The 15,367-nt window shown below is 40.3% G+C and overlaps 1 protein-coding gene across 1 annotated transcript in view; it reads left to right on the forward strand.

The window, feature by feature from the left end:
- The first annotated feature begins 3,289 nt into the window (after positions 1–3,289).
- Positions 3,290–15,367, forward strand: part of LOC148320945 (ephrin type-A receptor 10-like) — a 35,809-nt gene continuing 23,731 nt past the window's right edge. The window contains exon 1 of the mRNA XM_088319445.1: positions 3,290–3,470. Within this exon, the coding sequence (XP_088175571.1) occupies positions 3,392–3,470 (79 nt within the window). The 5' untranslated portion in view covers positions 3,290–3,391. The remainder of the gene's footprint in view (positions 3,471–15,367) is intronic.

The raw sequence follows: 15,367 nt of genomic DNA on the forward strand, positions 1-15,367 counted from the left end.
ACCTTGATGACACTCTTGTAACCCGCAACTAATTTCATCACAAGGACTCATTAGCGGTAATTTCCCCATTGGCTCTTTAGCATTTTACCAGCGCACACTGCTCGGTCTTCTCCGTTCGTCGTTTCTCAAATGTGATGAATGTAAACAAATTAAGCGTCTATTTGGATCTTTGGAAGACTTTGAAAGTGCCATTGCGACTTTCGCATCATGGATTATGTCGATATCAAATATAAAATTCTGATTTATAACCAAACCACCCGTCAAGGTTATGCTCTCATTTGCACAAATAAAGTCTGAAGTGAATAAATCCACTCAGGGATCATAAATTGTGATTATTAAAAAAAAAAAAAAGTAAATTATATTACGTTAATTAAAAACAATCAGTCCGTTTATTGTTGAGGCATATCTGTGACCCAATTTTATTATTAAACGTTGGTGTGATTGTGACTAATGCCTTGCAGCTAATCAGCTCATAAAGCCTGTGAGAATTTACCGCAAACCCAGTAGACTAAAGTAGTGGAATGACGCCAAATTTAAAACACTGTGTTTCCATTGTTTTCAGACGAACATGGGACGTGTGTGTGTGTCTATACTATCAGTGAACTGTACTCTATACACCGTATGAGTGGGCGTATACATCTTCAAGACACATTAAGTGCGGGTCCTCTTCCGGGAATAACAGCTATAGTACAATTCACCTGGGACGTGTATCGTACTGTTTATGAAACAACACCACTCAATCTGCTTTCATCTCCATTCAACTTCTCGCCTCACATTTACGTGCTCCAGCCCTTAAATTCTTTAAATGGTGGCCAATTGTCTCGATCGTGAGTTTTCCGTCGCAAATGTGGGGGGTGGGCGCCTGTGGTAGCTTGCCAAAATGCAATAACATAGTAATAACAGACTTAATATTTTGGACTTTCTAAAATTGTTTTTATCTTGTGAAGTTCATGGCTTTTGTGTGTGTGTGCGTGTGTGTGTGTGTGTGTGGAAGAAGCAGGAAAATCACAGAAAACACAATCCCAACCAAGTGTCCATATAACGAATATGAGGTGAGCCGGATCAGAATGTCACGAGCGGACCCTTTAGCCTCGGCGCTACTAAATCACCATTATAGAGGAGCAGAGGACGGGGTTCTTCAGTTTGCAGAACTAAAACCACACGCCCGCCCACTGGGGTGGATCCGTCAGAATGATGGCCCATAATGTATAATCATACGGATGTGAGCTTTATCGAGTAGATAGAAGAGGGATCCATCGGTGCCAGGGTGACAACCTTAATAGTGGACTGTGAGATTGCTTAGGAAGCAAAAGGGAGGAGCAGTGCCCATTTTTCAAATGTTTTTTTTTCTTTTAGCGTGTGTGCAGATTTGGGGAGATTTGCTTTAAAAGGAGTGTGCTAAATAGACTTTTTATGAAGCTGTCATTCACAGGCTGGTGGTCCAAATTGAAGTGCTACACTGCCGAGGTTTGATAGCATTAAAGTGATTCATTGGCAGATTTCTTTTTGTGAGGGCGAATTTAACTCAAAAGCAGAAAACAATAAAACGCTTAATTCTTAAACGTGAAGAACCTGAACAAAATGTTCTTCCCAATCAATAAATGAATATGCTAAAGTGTTCATTTTTGAAGCCCTAATCTCCATTCAAATGACAAATTTTCGCTTTGTAAAATTGTGATTTGACATGCCGATCAGTGCGCGACTTCTGTGAGTAATCAATTCAGTGCAAAGTTGTTCCGTCGGCATGACAGCGAGAGACAGAGTGGCCGACCTGGAAGCGTTGCCACATGATGCAAACCCTTGAAACAGCATTTTCTATCGTTCGCCTGATTCTCACGAGGTGCGCGCAAAGCTGAGAGAGTTGCTCAATATTCGCTTGGTTGGGAATATGCCAAACGTGTATTCTCACTTCATGTCGCATTCTGTCAATATTCACTTGAGGAAAGGACAAGTCTCATGAAAGGGATCGTCTTTGAGATTGGCTTGTTGTTGTCGGATTGATTGGAAAAAGTTCATTAGAAAATCAAATTCCGCTCCTGTTTGGTGAATAAAAATTCGAGTTAGAAAACTGTTACATACTGTTACATACCTATTGCATCTTTTTCACAGCTTAGTGCTCGCAGATGAAATGCAAAAAAAAAAAAAAAAAATCCTTTTTGCCGACTAGGCAGCCTGAATTCAGTTTCCACTCTGTGGCAGTGTGAGTATAAAATGTGAGTATAAAAACTTCAATGTCCAATGTAATTTATTCTATACTCAACATATTGTAAACATGCATGGATATCAACCCCAATTAATTTGGCATAAATATTAAAAAGTAAATTACAGATAAAGAGATGAGAGAAGTTACACTTTGTTGCAGTGCAAAGGACATTTTTGTATTGCACCTTTCAACCACGTGAAATGGAATCCCATGTGACACATCTCCACTAAATTTGAAAATCTGTCCAATCCAAATAAATTTAAATAAATTAATGAAGCAACAAAAACAAAACATTTTTAAAAAACAGTACCGTTAAATGATTTTTTAAAATTTAGTTTACTTAACTTTATTTCACAATAAACAAATACTAAATTTATTAAAAAATAAATAAAACTAATGCTAAAACTAATAAATCAAAACTAAAATTAACTGGAAAAAAATTAAATGAATTAAGTTAACCTTGCACCACACACATAACGATTTCTCCACTAATAATTAATAATAAATTGAAATTTTCTCTTCCTCCAAACAGGAGTCCAGCATGACATCCCGGAAGCTAGAAAATACGAAAATATTGACTAAATAAGGTAAATATTAGTTTTCTTGACAACTAAATTGCGTTTGCAATTTTTTTTTTAAATAACAGATTTGAATATAAATAAATATACATGTCAAAGTCGTGTAACTTTTTTTCTGTTTGGGTGTTAAGAAACAAATAAATTGATTTAGTTGAAAAAAGACTGTATATATAAAGCGTGCTTAATCACAGGTCTATTTTGTCAGCTGCTGCAACGATCCATTTCAGTTCATTTAAATACTTCATCGGCTTTCTATAGCTTCTCCATTTTCCTGATGAGTGCATTTCAGTAGCAGTGGCGCGTAGTCACGCTGTGGAGGACTCCACTATAGTAGGAACACCTGGCGTCTGCTGCCCTGTGATTGGCCGAAGCTCCCGCACGCTCTGCTTCACCCCCCCCCCCCTCCATCATTGCACCGCTGAGCTGTCAATCTCCTCACAAAACCCCTCCCCCGAGGTATTAAATAGACCGCGCGCCTGCCACATCCGAGCACTGTTTACCCAGACGGCTTCTGTTCCCATCAAGCGGGAGTGCGCCTCTGCTGCGGAGCTTTACGCGCGGGCAGACTGGAGAGAGATGACAAGAGCCCCGCGGAACTGGCCAGACAAACATGGATCTCAGTAAAACGATGATTTCGCTGCTTTGGATATTCTTGCTGAATCCGTTGGAAGAGTGTCACGCGGAGGAAGGTATGGGGAAGGAGTTAATTGACACATTTGGACGGCAAAACTGGCAGTGTGGCGTGCAAGAGACACATGTCTGATTGTTGTGTGTTTGGAGAAAGCAGGTGCACATGTAGTTAATATTGAGAAGCTTTTTTTTTTTTAATTTTTTTTTTCAAGTCAACTTTGTGGACGTAATTGACAGGAATCAGTTTTAGGCATTTGTGTTAAATAGCGACTGCAATGAGTTTGTTGCTGCAGGTTTAATTTTGCCAGAAAGACAACAAGTGCGTATTTAAATCAAAGAGGACACATTTGAATGCAAAGTCTGTTTCCTGCAGGCAAAAATCAGATGGCGTCAATGACGTGGTTTGATTTCGTCCCGCATCTTTGTGCAACTGGTTTCTTTGTCTTCTCACCGGCCGATGATGCGTTCGCTGCTCTTGTTCACTCCAGATTTATTCCCGGTTTAAATACTTTGGAGTACTCCTAATGCCCCCCCACCCCCCCAGTGTGTTGTTGCGGTTGCCATAAATTGCGGTCGCTCCGTTATGTTGCGTTTTAGCAATTCAATGTGATGGAAAGAGATTTTATGAATGCTGATATGAGATTTACGTTTTTTTGTATTGCTCCTCTAAAGATGAGAAGTGAAAGAACCAGAAAACTGCTCAGGTCTGCACGATAAATTAAGCATTGCACATAAAGTGTTGGAAACTGGCTTGTGAAGCAGAGAAAGTGATCCCTAACCAGTTTGAATATATTGAAGTGGAGGGAAAAAAGCATGATGATGTCCGTCAATATATTTGTCAAGGACTGCTAATGAGTTTGAAATTCCTCGTGAAATCCGATTTTCAAAGCGCGTCCCAGTAAGATGTTTTCACCCCCACTTTAAGCAACTACCATCATAAATATATCTGATTTCATACGTCACATAACCTCTCATTTAACTCATTCACTCTCAGGTAAAAATGACGTAAATATCCGTCAATGGCAATGAAAGAGTTTAAAAAAAAAATCTTGCCTGAAATTGCATCAGATCATGCAAGTGCGCCTCACGTAGTGGCCGGTGAGTGTTTGCAATCATATTGAGTTGCACAGATGCCAAAACATGCCGTCGTTGACACACTTATGTCACGGCCCAAACGCATGTGCATCTGAGGATTTAATCCACGCACGCACTTGATCACATACAGTACATGCCGTGCTCGCACGCAAGCGCGTTCATGAAACACTCGTGTGCAGTCATGATTGAAGTAACAATTTCCGAACTGCTGCTGAAGAGATCTCTCATGCACGCACATGTGGCTACATATGTTCGGGGGGGGGGGGGAGCAATTAAAGAGGCACTTTTCCACGCATTCACGCACTTGCGCAAACACAAGCCTGCACTTCAGCGGCAGGAGTTTGGAGTGTCAAGTCATTTTCCAAGAAAATCTTTCTTTGGAGATGAACATTGAAGAGTAAGCGCACAAGCTAATTTCCTTGGTTGAAGAAATAATGGATTTTTTTTTTTTACGTTTACTCTGACACGGACAAGTGTTAAAAAAAAAAATAAAAAAGTATCAGACGTCCATAAAAGCTTCGCTGGGCTCACGTGACCAACCACGAGGAGTCGGGATGTTGAGGATAGCTCCGTGCTACTCGCGCGGATGGAGCTAGCTAGCGACAGCTTTAGCTAGCTTTTTGTGCCGAACAGTCGCTCCGAAGTCGGTAATCATTGCCTGTGTCGCGGCGAATTAGGTACATTTCTAATAAGTGTCATGAAGTGTCACAAAGGTCGGAAGAAACGATGAAGAAGCTAAGATAAGCTAAGAAGGACACGGCTAGCGTGTTTAAACCCGCAATTAAGTTCTTGGGTGATTCGTTACACTTTTCATGTGTGCCGTTAAAGCGGACACATCCAATTTTTTTTTTTTATTTATTTATTTTTTTTTTTTTACTTTTCAGTTTTGAATCTAGCATGACAATAAGTGTGTGGATTCTGGCAAGAAAATCAAACGCGGAAAATCAACTGAAACCAGAATTTAAATCTCATCCGTGATGAGGTACGTGAGCGAAGAGGAATGGCGTAATTAAGTTAAAAGTATATTTATATAGTATAAAATATTTTTAATTTATTAATAATTTTATTTGTTTGTTTACACAATAGAGGCCTGAATTTTCACTTTGACTTTTGAGGTTTTTTTCAATAAATGTCGTCCAAATTATATTCCAGGAGAGATTTTTTTTTTTCCAAGTCAGAAAGAAACTAAAGTTTGCTGCCAACACAATGTGAACTTTTAAAAAATTTGAGCTGCTGATTTTTAAAAAAAAAAAAAACAAAAAAAAAAAAAAAAAAAAAAATAAAAATTTTTTTCATTATCTTGTCATAATTTGATTATATGATAAAAATCCATGGGATTAACCTGCAAAAAAAATGAATAAAAAAAAAAATCACTGATTGGCAAAATTGCTCTACAAAGAAAATAAATATTAAAAAAAAATCTTCCTCAATCCCGCGAGCCGTGTTCATTAACCATTTGGGTATGTATGTCATTTTCTCGCCCCTCTGCAAACAATACTTTGTAAGAATGAATGTAATCATTTTAAGGCATTTTCCATTTAACGACAGGCCTATTTGTGCCTGCTTCCCTACTTTCTGTCTTGCACGTGTCGGCTGTGTCGGAGCGTACGTATGTTATATGGCAGAAGCAACAAACTAACACAACTGAGGTGGCCAAGCCGGGCGGCAACCATCACCCCCAACGCAGTCAATCCAGCCACTCCCCTCCCTTTCAGGCTGCTTTTCTCATTCCCCACACCTCACCACTAACACACCTTGGCATCTCATCGGGCTCTCATTTACTTCCACATGCCTTCTTGCCTCCCCAACCCCAACCTCCCGCCTCGTCCGCCCATCCATTCTGCACGAAGCGAGCGGCTTGCAGAACAATAAGCACACAGTGAGGGCAAGGATTGGCGAGATTGAGGCTGTGTTTGGGTCGGTGCTGTTAGTGGGACCGGTTTGCAGTGATTCCTCAGTTGTCATGCCGGAGTCATTTGAGGGACTTTTTTTTTTCCCCCGGCTTTGCATGCGCTGTTGTTCACATGCAGTCTTATTATGCAGTATGGATCTGCGGCCCAATCCTCCTTTGTCACGTGAATTCAGATGATGGGTTCCAACAGGATGCACAGCGAAACATTAATTCCCATTGTTTGGCCTTATGGTGGAATTGTGTGTGTGTATATATACATATATATATGGGGCATTCCCTGTGAAAACAAAGTCCTAAATGTGGGACTTAGCTCGCGTTCCATCCCATTTTCGAGGTTTCACTCTACTTTGACGGCCTAACAGGCAAAAGCTTAAAACAACATGTAATTGGTTTTTGCCTCAGCCATGTTTGCAGTGAGCAATGTTGGTGCATAGGTGAGCTTGTAGCTCAGCCATCTTTCACTCTCACAATGGGGACATCTTTGCTGCAGCATATTTCCATAAGCCTCGCTATCTGCTCTCATCTGACAGAAATGATCCCACTGTGGGAATATTTTTAGCCGCTGAATATATGCATTTCTATCTTCCGTGGCATGCATGGTGCACATAGAATGAGGCGGGGGAAAATCTGTAGGGAAATGAGAACCAAATCTGAGTTTTTAATCATTTTCAATTTTTATAATATTTACTCATGGTAATATACTGATTTCCAATAATTTTACTTAAATTGCAGTTTTTCGCTACTTGCATATATGTGTGCACCACCTCTTGTCTTTTGCAAGCATCTCCACTGATGCGGATCACTTCAACCCTTTTAAGGCAGTTGCACCATGCACATCCGTTGTGCACTAAAGAATTATACATTTGAATTCTTCATATCTTAATGTGCCAAAACGGAGCTGATCTCTAAAAGGCTCTGCCGCTTTTATGTTGACAATTTGTTTCTTCTGCCCCCAAGTGGCCAAAAAAACCCAAGTGTTTTAGAGGTTATTGTAAAATAAAGTTGTGACATCTTGCTTTGGCGTGACAAATGCTGAGACGTGCACTTTCCATATCAACAGGGACTAATCGCGATACACGCAAGGTTATTTGCACTCACCCGGGTCGGATGGACTGGATGTTCTGCACATTTATGTGTGCGGGCGCTCGGTTCGATAACTCTGACCTCTGCGAGTATGAAAGGTCAAAGCGATTTGTGCTGATGACAGGCGCAGCAGCACGACATTGTCTCGTCAATACATCACGGACAGTTGGAGGAAAACGAAAGCGGGCCTTCAAACAAAAATTAGGGGCTTGAGGAAAGAGTTGCTGAGGTGTGAAACCGTACGGGGAATAACGCCAAGTGCGTTAAGGGAATTGTAAGGTGCCACCTCTGCTTTCTGTCATTGCTCCTGTATGTTGCGTGTAATCAAACGTTGTGTGTGTTCCTCCGAGTCAGTGTAGCCGGACAGCCAGATCCTTATTTACTTCCCAGTCCACTCCGAAGACATCGACTGAGACTGATAGACTGACAAATTGCATCCGTGTAAAGGAGACGCTGTGTGACTATTGGAAGCCAATAAGTTGATGTGAAGCCCTCTGTTCTTGGTAAAGACTATAGCATCAGCAGGCACTTATGCTTGGATTGGCGAGAACGAATCAAGCAGTATGAGGGCAAAATGCGTGGGTGTGCATGTGTGAGAAAAGTTGGCGGGGGTGTTGCGGCTGTATTGGACAAAATCACACGACGGCATTTTGGGATCTTCAGCAAAATGCCTTAGGAAGGATCGTTTGGCATTGGTGGTGGTCTGTTTATTATTTTTAGAATTATAGTAACTAGGGATTTAACAATTAATCGAAAATCCATTTAAAATCCGAAAATAGGCATCGAGGTGAAAAATCGATAATCGGTATAGGCTTTTCAATCAGAGAACAATTTAAAATCGAAAATAGGCATCGAGGTGAAAAATCGATAATCGGTATAGACTTTTAAATCAGAAAACGATTTCAAATCGAAAGTAGGCATCGACGTGAAAAATCAATAAAGAATTGGTATCGACATTTCAATCAGAAAACAATTTCAAATCGAAAGTAGGCATCGACGTGAAAAATCGATAAAGAATCGGTATAGACATTTCAATGAGAAAAGGATTTTTAATGAACAGTCAATTCTAGTGTAACTTAATTTATTTTCATGATAAATTCTGGCTCTAAGAAAAACGGTTAATCCCTAAATATAATTAAACAGCCAAAATGATTCGTTCATTTTCAAGTTTTTTTGTGTAAAGTTACAAGAAACAATTGTAACAAGGACAATGAGGATGTTTCAATAAAAAAAAAAAAAGCTTTTACTTATAAAAGTCGTTATTCATTTTGAAAAAAAATCAAACCTAATCGAAAATCGAATCAAGGCTTGAGCTAATCGTTACTTCCCCAATTATAACTTATTAGTTACATATAATGTCTTCATCTTCATTAAACTTTTTGTAGTTTGTTAAAAAGTCATGCAAATGTTAAATAATCCGAGAGAAATAACATCATACTCATATCCTTAGAAAGTGTTTCTCATGACTAAAGTTAACCCCACTAAGGAAAAAAAACTTATACAGTACCTTTTTCTTTTTGTAGGAGTACAAAGCAAGTCTGCCTCCTCCCCAACTGTCATTCAAGCCTGAATATTAAAAGGCAGACTAGTTGATCTAATGAAGTCGCTCTTGAGTCTGAAGGCTGCACTCACTCACTCTTTATTGAAGCCTGCTAAGAAGCTCTTTGCATTTCTTTCTTCAATCAAATATAGTTGCCGGAGTAGAAAATGATTAAATTAATTGTCAGGCCAACTGTGGCCGAAAATTGCGGTCACAATTGGGAAAGATCGACTAATCTAACCGAATTAATCCTTGCGGAATGGTCAAAGATTTGACGATTTTGAGAAAAAGAAATGGCTGTTTGACAACCAAATCATGCCTTTGCTCTAAATTTATGTTTGTATTTTATACAAAGCGAGCAGAATATTTTCCTTTAGTGTTCTCGCTTCATTTTGGATAAAGTAGGCAAGGTCATCCATCATGTTTTAACGCCGCTGGCCGCAGCGGGCAAAATCGAGCCCCGTCGTCCAGCTCTCGTTATGCAACAGTCACGCGAGCTGACAAGTGAAGGTTTTTGTTCAAACGTTATGTGCATAATTTTGAGCTTGTGCGTCTCACAATATAACACAGCTATGCTTAAAAAAAAAAAAAAAACTTCTCCGTAAAACTCCGCCTTATTCTTCTGTCTGAGACTAGCCGACCCGTGAACATGACCTCATAATGTACTTTTCATGTCCACTGATTCTCCTTTACCGTTTCTGAACTCGACACATTGGCAGAACTTACAAGCTGCGCCTGGACAAGTCCTGAACCGACGGGAGGAAGAAATATGTCAAGCGTGTTAACATATTTTACATCCTACGCGTTCGGGTATTTTCTTGTTCTGGCTTCCGATTGAATCCACGATTTAAGAAGATTCTCTAAATGTAAGACGACATAATATTTGTCTTGTCAGTTAATTACCGTATTATAAGCCGCACCTGGATATAAGCGGCAGCGGTTTGCATTTTTTAAAGCTCCGGCTTTCTATTTTTCTAGTCCGGAAAATACGGTAAACTTTCTTCCGCAATGAGTTTGGCTCTGTACTTATTCCTATTCGTTTTGCTAATTATCAAAATGTAGCTTTGTCAAAATCTTTCATCAAATGCCGTTGTTTCCCTTATAAGTCTACCCGTTACTTATATCCTCAATTTTATTTCAGGACTTTCCGAAGAGCGATGGCCTGCTTTGTGAAACACTTTTATGATTTTCACCTGGTCCCAAAAGGATCGCATTACGCTCGAGGAATCGGCCCCACTGCTGGCGGGTGCCTGCGTCTACTTGACAGACACTCGTCAAGTGTATTTTTTTTTTTATCATCCAATGCTGCTGCGCAGGAGTTTAGCGCGTCTTTGTGTTTGCTTGTAATCCGTCCTCCCCGTCTCCGCTGAGCAGCGGTAATGACTGTCATGTTGGAAATGTGTCCGGCAGGGCCTCATAAACCATTACCCTCATGTCACGGAAACCCCCATTAATCTTCCTGAGGGGTGTTTGACCTTTCAAACTCATTAACCAGCAGCCGGCGGAGCAGACAGACGCCAACGTATGCATATGCCACAATCCTTATTCCATTTTATACAATCGCAAACATCCGTGTATAAGTATCGTCTTTACCAGCCGCTCTCCTCACCGTACGGGTTTTCGTCGGCGACCTAGAAAATCGCCCAACCTTTTAATACGCTGATGAATAAATACATAAATCACGTGGCCGCGGCTTTTTTACGATAATCGTCCTGACCAACATCCGGCCCCCCTGTAGTTCGCCCGCCCGTCCGCCTCATCACACCTCCACCTGCACCCTCGCAAGCATGGACACGGAAGACGAAAGCGGGGTGTCTTTGAAGCGATAGCACCCCTTGGCGATGACTATCCATAATGAAAGGGTGTTAGTGGCCGGTGAGGCGCAAACAAGCAAATGTAATAAGGCTGACTGGGCGAGGCAGGTTACGTCTCTTGGACTCTTCTGAGTTTATCAGTAGGCGAGGGCAGAGGGCTGAGAGCACAGTAGGTGGGAGAGGATGTAACGGAGCAGCGTGGGACCTGTTCCACCTGCTTTATTAGAATTCTGTAATGGCCTTTTGGATTAAAGCAGAGCTTAAGTGAGTAAAAAGTGCAGCGGAGTCTTTGTATGCACATATCGAATGGTGGACCAAATGAACAAGTCTGAAAATTGAAAGGTTTTACCCTCAAAGTACCCTTGAGCAAGGCCTTGGGCTCAACTCAGTTCAGTTCAAGATCATTCATTGGAACAGAAACGATTATTTGCGTTGAGCATAATCGGAAATGCTTTTCGATGTACTCCCCCACAGCGAGAATTTGACTTTTATTTGTTATATAAATTTTTTTCCTCAAAGGATTTTATCGACTTGGGTGTACAGTCCACTTTTCCGGGGTCACGCAAAAGTGAAACTGAAAACAATGAAATCACCTGACCGCCGGTTGTTACTTCAACACATGCTACTGTAAATTATTTGATATTTGTTTGGCTTTACTGGTAATGGTGCAACACGGCTATGATCAAAAATATCGATTGTGCCCTCAGTATAGATTCAAACCGGAATTATTTGTGTTAGTTATGCAATTTACATAATCGGAAAATTGTTAGAAAAATGCGGTAGAGGTGCAGCATAAAAAAAGAAAATTCGTTAGGTATCAAAACTACGTATAAAAATGTCGCTAACAGTGTGTGAAAACCGACGGTAATAAAGTTACAATATAAGTATGTACAGGAAGATCATTACGTTTCGTTGCGAGTGATATGCAAATAAAACCAAAAAAGAAAAAATGCAAATTTGGCGTTTGTTGATTACTTAAAATAATTATCCGGACGATCTCTATATCAATAACACTTCTCTTCATCCTGTTAGCTGCTTATGCTATCGCTAACGTCTATACTTGACTGCACACGCTGTATCGCTACTCCCCGAGATGATAAATCCGATATTAATGACGGCAATTTCAAAGTATAATGCTATCTATTTAGAATTTTACCGGTAAACGGTTCACCCTAATACATTCCGAACGCAACGTTGTTGACGGCTGCCTGCGATTTTCTTTCTGATTGCGCCTGGCCTCGGGACCTGGTTGTGAATATTTGCGTGCTTTAGCGTGCACTTTGTATGCACACTCGGCAGTGATTGCAATCAGTGTCATCAGCGCGGGGTGGTCGGCGAGGTGCGCCCCTCCCGTGCCTCGGCGTCCCGTCTGCCGTAAATGTTGCTTTCCTGTTTGCGAGGCAATTAGTCTGCCGCTCAATTGGTTAGTCCGATAACCAGCTGGCCGGATGTCGGGTGACTGAGTCACCTCTACGGCAGCTGGTCAAGAGGCTATTTAGGAAGGCGGTCAATTACGACGCTATTTGGCCAATCAGCACATCAAAGATGATGCTGATTAGGACCAGCGCAGAAAAAGCGAGTCATTGTCAACACAACAGTAGGAGCATGAAAGGCATTCTTTCCCAGTGCCTGCTGCGTTTCTAATTGCTAAATGCACGGAGATCTCGCTGAACTGTCATTATTATTCTGCCTGGAATCACAAGGGGGGGGGGGGGGGGGGGGGGGGAGAAACAATCCTACGCCAACATCCAGAAAAACAAGTGGATCGTGTTCAATGGATCTGGAGGAAAATTTATTCTGGTGATGTCCAAATATGGATTGTTGCATGAATATATTGATAATAAGAAAAATACTAAATAGTACACATATATTAGGGATGTAACGATTCACTAAAGTTCCGAATCGATTTTTAGTTCCGATTTCTATAAAAACATTTTCGTCTATTTTTTTCCCCCAAAATAACTAATTTCATCACCAAAATGTTTTTATTCTTTTACATTATATATATATATATATATATATATATATATATATTAGGGATGTAACGATTCACTAAAGTTCCGAATAGATTTTCATTTTCCATTTCTATTTTTTCATCTATTTTTTTCTCCAAAATAACTAATTTCATACCCAAAATGTGTTTTTATTTTAACATCTGCGTTTTGTCCTTGTTCCAAAGAGCAATTTTTTTTTTTTGACGTTATAAGAAAAAAAATGCAAAATGAACAAATTCTTTTGACTGTTTAACGACATTTTCGTCTCATTAGTGTTCTGTTATTGCCAGAATTGAACATGAAAATAAATGTACAATACATCTGGCTGATATCGTTCCGAATCCTTTTGCGATCAAAATTTCCATATCGATTCTTTTATTTTTATTTTTTAAAGCGATGCATATTTTAAGCAGTTCAAATCGATTTTTTACCGCTTTTAGATTTTTTTTTTACTATTTTAACATTCATATATATATATATATATATATATATATATATATATATATCTCCACCATTAAAAGACAAGGCAACAATGTTGTTTCAAAAGCTTCCATCAGCACCATCAAAACCAAATCAGCCAATCTCTCTTTCACCTGCTTCATTTCTATTATTCTAAATCCTTTTTCTGCGTCTCCTTCCGTGTCTACACCCTGACATTATTACACTTTTTTTTTTTTCGTTTTTTCCAGTAACCGCACGCGCCGTGGCGTACAGCTAAACAATATCTACGGTTATTACAACATTTGCAGACGTATTGAGTATTAGATGACGCGTGCACGCCGCTCATTCTCGCAAGGGCCGCCTTAAATTTGCTGTAATTGATTCGGCCTCGTATTGAATACGATTGCGGTGTGTTTAGCGAGTCCGAGCTGCCTTTTTGTGTTTGTGTGTGCTCCAGTATTAAGTCCAGCTTTTCACGGGAAAAATTGATTTAAATGGGGTTACCGAGGGTTATTATGAGGTTGATGGAGGTGTGCCATTTTTTTTTTTGTGTGTGTGTGTGTGTGTGATGGCGCTATTTTTCATTTACCTGATGTTAAATTAGGGGGTTAGTCATTCTTTCTTGTAGTTTTATTCATTATTTTTTTGCTGGCTGGAAAATCGACTTCTGCATAAGAGTGATGTGTTACATGTTTCCGCATGTATGGATGTTCTCTCAAGGTCAGGTTGAAACAGTTTTAGCGCAGGAGGCGGCAAGACTTGATCACATTCTCAAGTCTTTCTTCCCATCTGTTCCCGTTCTCTTATTCTCTGAACTCTTTCACAATTAAAGCGAGCAGTGTTTCAAGGATGGAGTGGATGGAGTTAACGGCGAATTACCTACGTCGACGAAGTCTCAAGTTGATAGTGGTGTGTGTGTGTTCAGAGGAGTTCAAGTAATGGTCTTTGCTGGAAGGTCATTTGAAGGAGCCTTCCATTAAATCGCTAAATGCCGCTAAAGCACTCAATGAATTCTCCTCATTGGCAGGGATTGTGCAGATTTACATGAGTGCAAATTGGCTAGCGGCTTGTGTGGTGAAATCGTTTTTTTTTTTTTGTTTTTTTTTTTCAGTGCTTTCAACACTCAAGACTTTAGAATTGGAGAGAGAGTGAGAGAGTGAGTGAGAGAGTTAGAAAGTTAGAGAGTGAGTGAGAGAGTTAGAGTGAGTGAGAGAGTTAGAGAGAGAGCGTGAGAGAGTGCGAGAGAGAATGAGAGAGGGTGCGTGAGAGAGTTCCTGAGAGAGTGTGTGAGAGAGAGAGAGTCAGTGAAAGAGTTCTGAGAGAGTGTGTGAGAGAGAGAGAGTCAGTGAAAGAGTACCTGAGAGAGTGTGTGAGAGAGAGAGTCAGTGAAAGAGTTCCTGAGAGAGTGTGTGAGAGAGAGAGAGAGAGTCAGTGAAAGAGTGAGTGCGAGAGTGTGGGAGAGAGAGAGAGTCAGTGAAAGAGTGAGTGAGAGAGTGTGGGAGAGAGAGCGTGATATAGAGGTGGAGAGAGAGAGAGAATTTGTTGCATTAATCTGGAATGATATGCAGTCTCAGGTGGTGTGAGTTATTAATTATTTATTTTGGGCATGGGCGGCTTTTAAAAAAAAAAAAAATAAATAAGAAAAAAAATTATAATTCCTGTAAGAGATTTTTCGGGAACCTTCCGTAACGATGTTAGCTTCAGCACAATTATTTAAGAGTGGACATAAAAAAAAAAAAAACTTTGCTTGCTCCCAAAGTTTGTAAATTTATGCTTCTGACTGTTAAGATGTTTTGCTCATCATCTTCTAGCTTTTTATTTTCTGTTGTAGGCTATCATTTACTCTCCTCAATTGTTGTGGTTTTGCATTTTATACTTTCTCCATTCGGTGTTGACTGAGGCACACCAATCGGATCACCGGGCAGCAATTCGTCGTCAACATTTGCCCTTTTCCTCGACTGTGCTTCCAAACCTTCCGGTCGGCGAGGTCATGTGACCACAAACCGTTGAATCTGTTTTCTGACCTGTGACTTGGAAAGTTTTGAGTTCATGCGGTGAAACGACAACCAACATCGCC

Source organism: Idiotropiscis lumnitzeri, chromosome 16 (genome assembly GCF_059441095.1).
Source record: "Idiotropiscis lumnitzeri isolate Australia: NSW breed Sydney's pygmy pipehorse chromosome 16, RoL_Ilum_1.0, whole genome shotgun sequence".
Classification (NCBI taxonomy): domain Eukaryota; kingdom Metazoa; phylum Chordata; class Actinopteri; order Syngnathiformes; family Syngnathidae; genus Idiotropiscis; species Idiotropiscis lumnitzeri.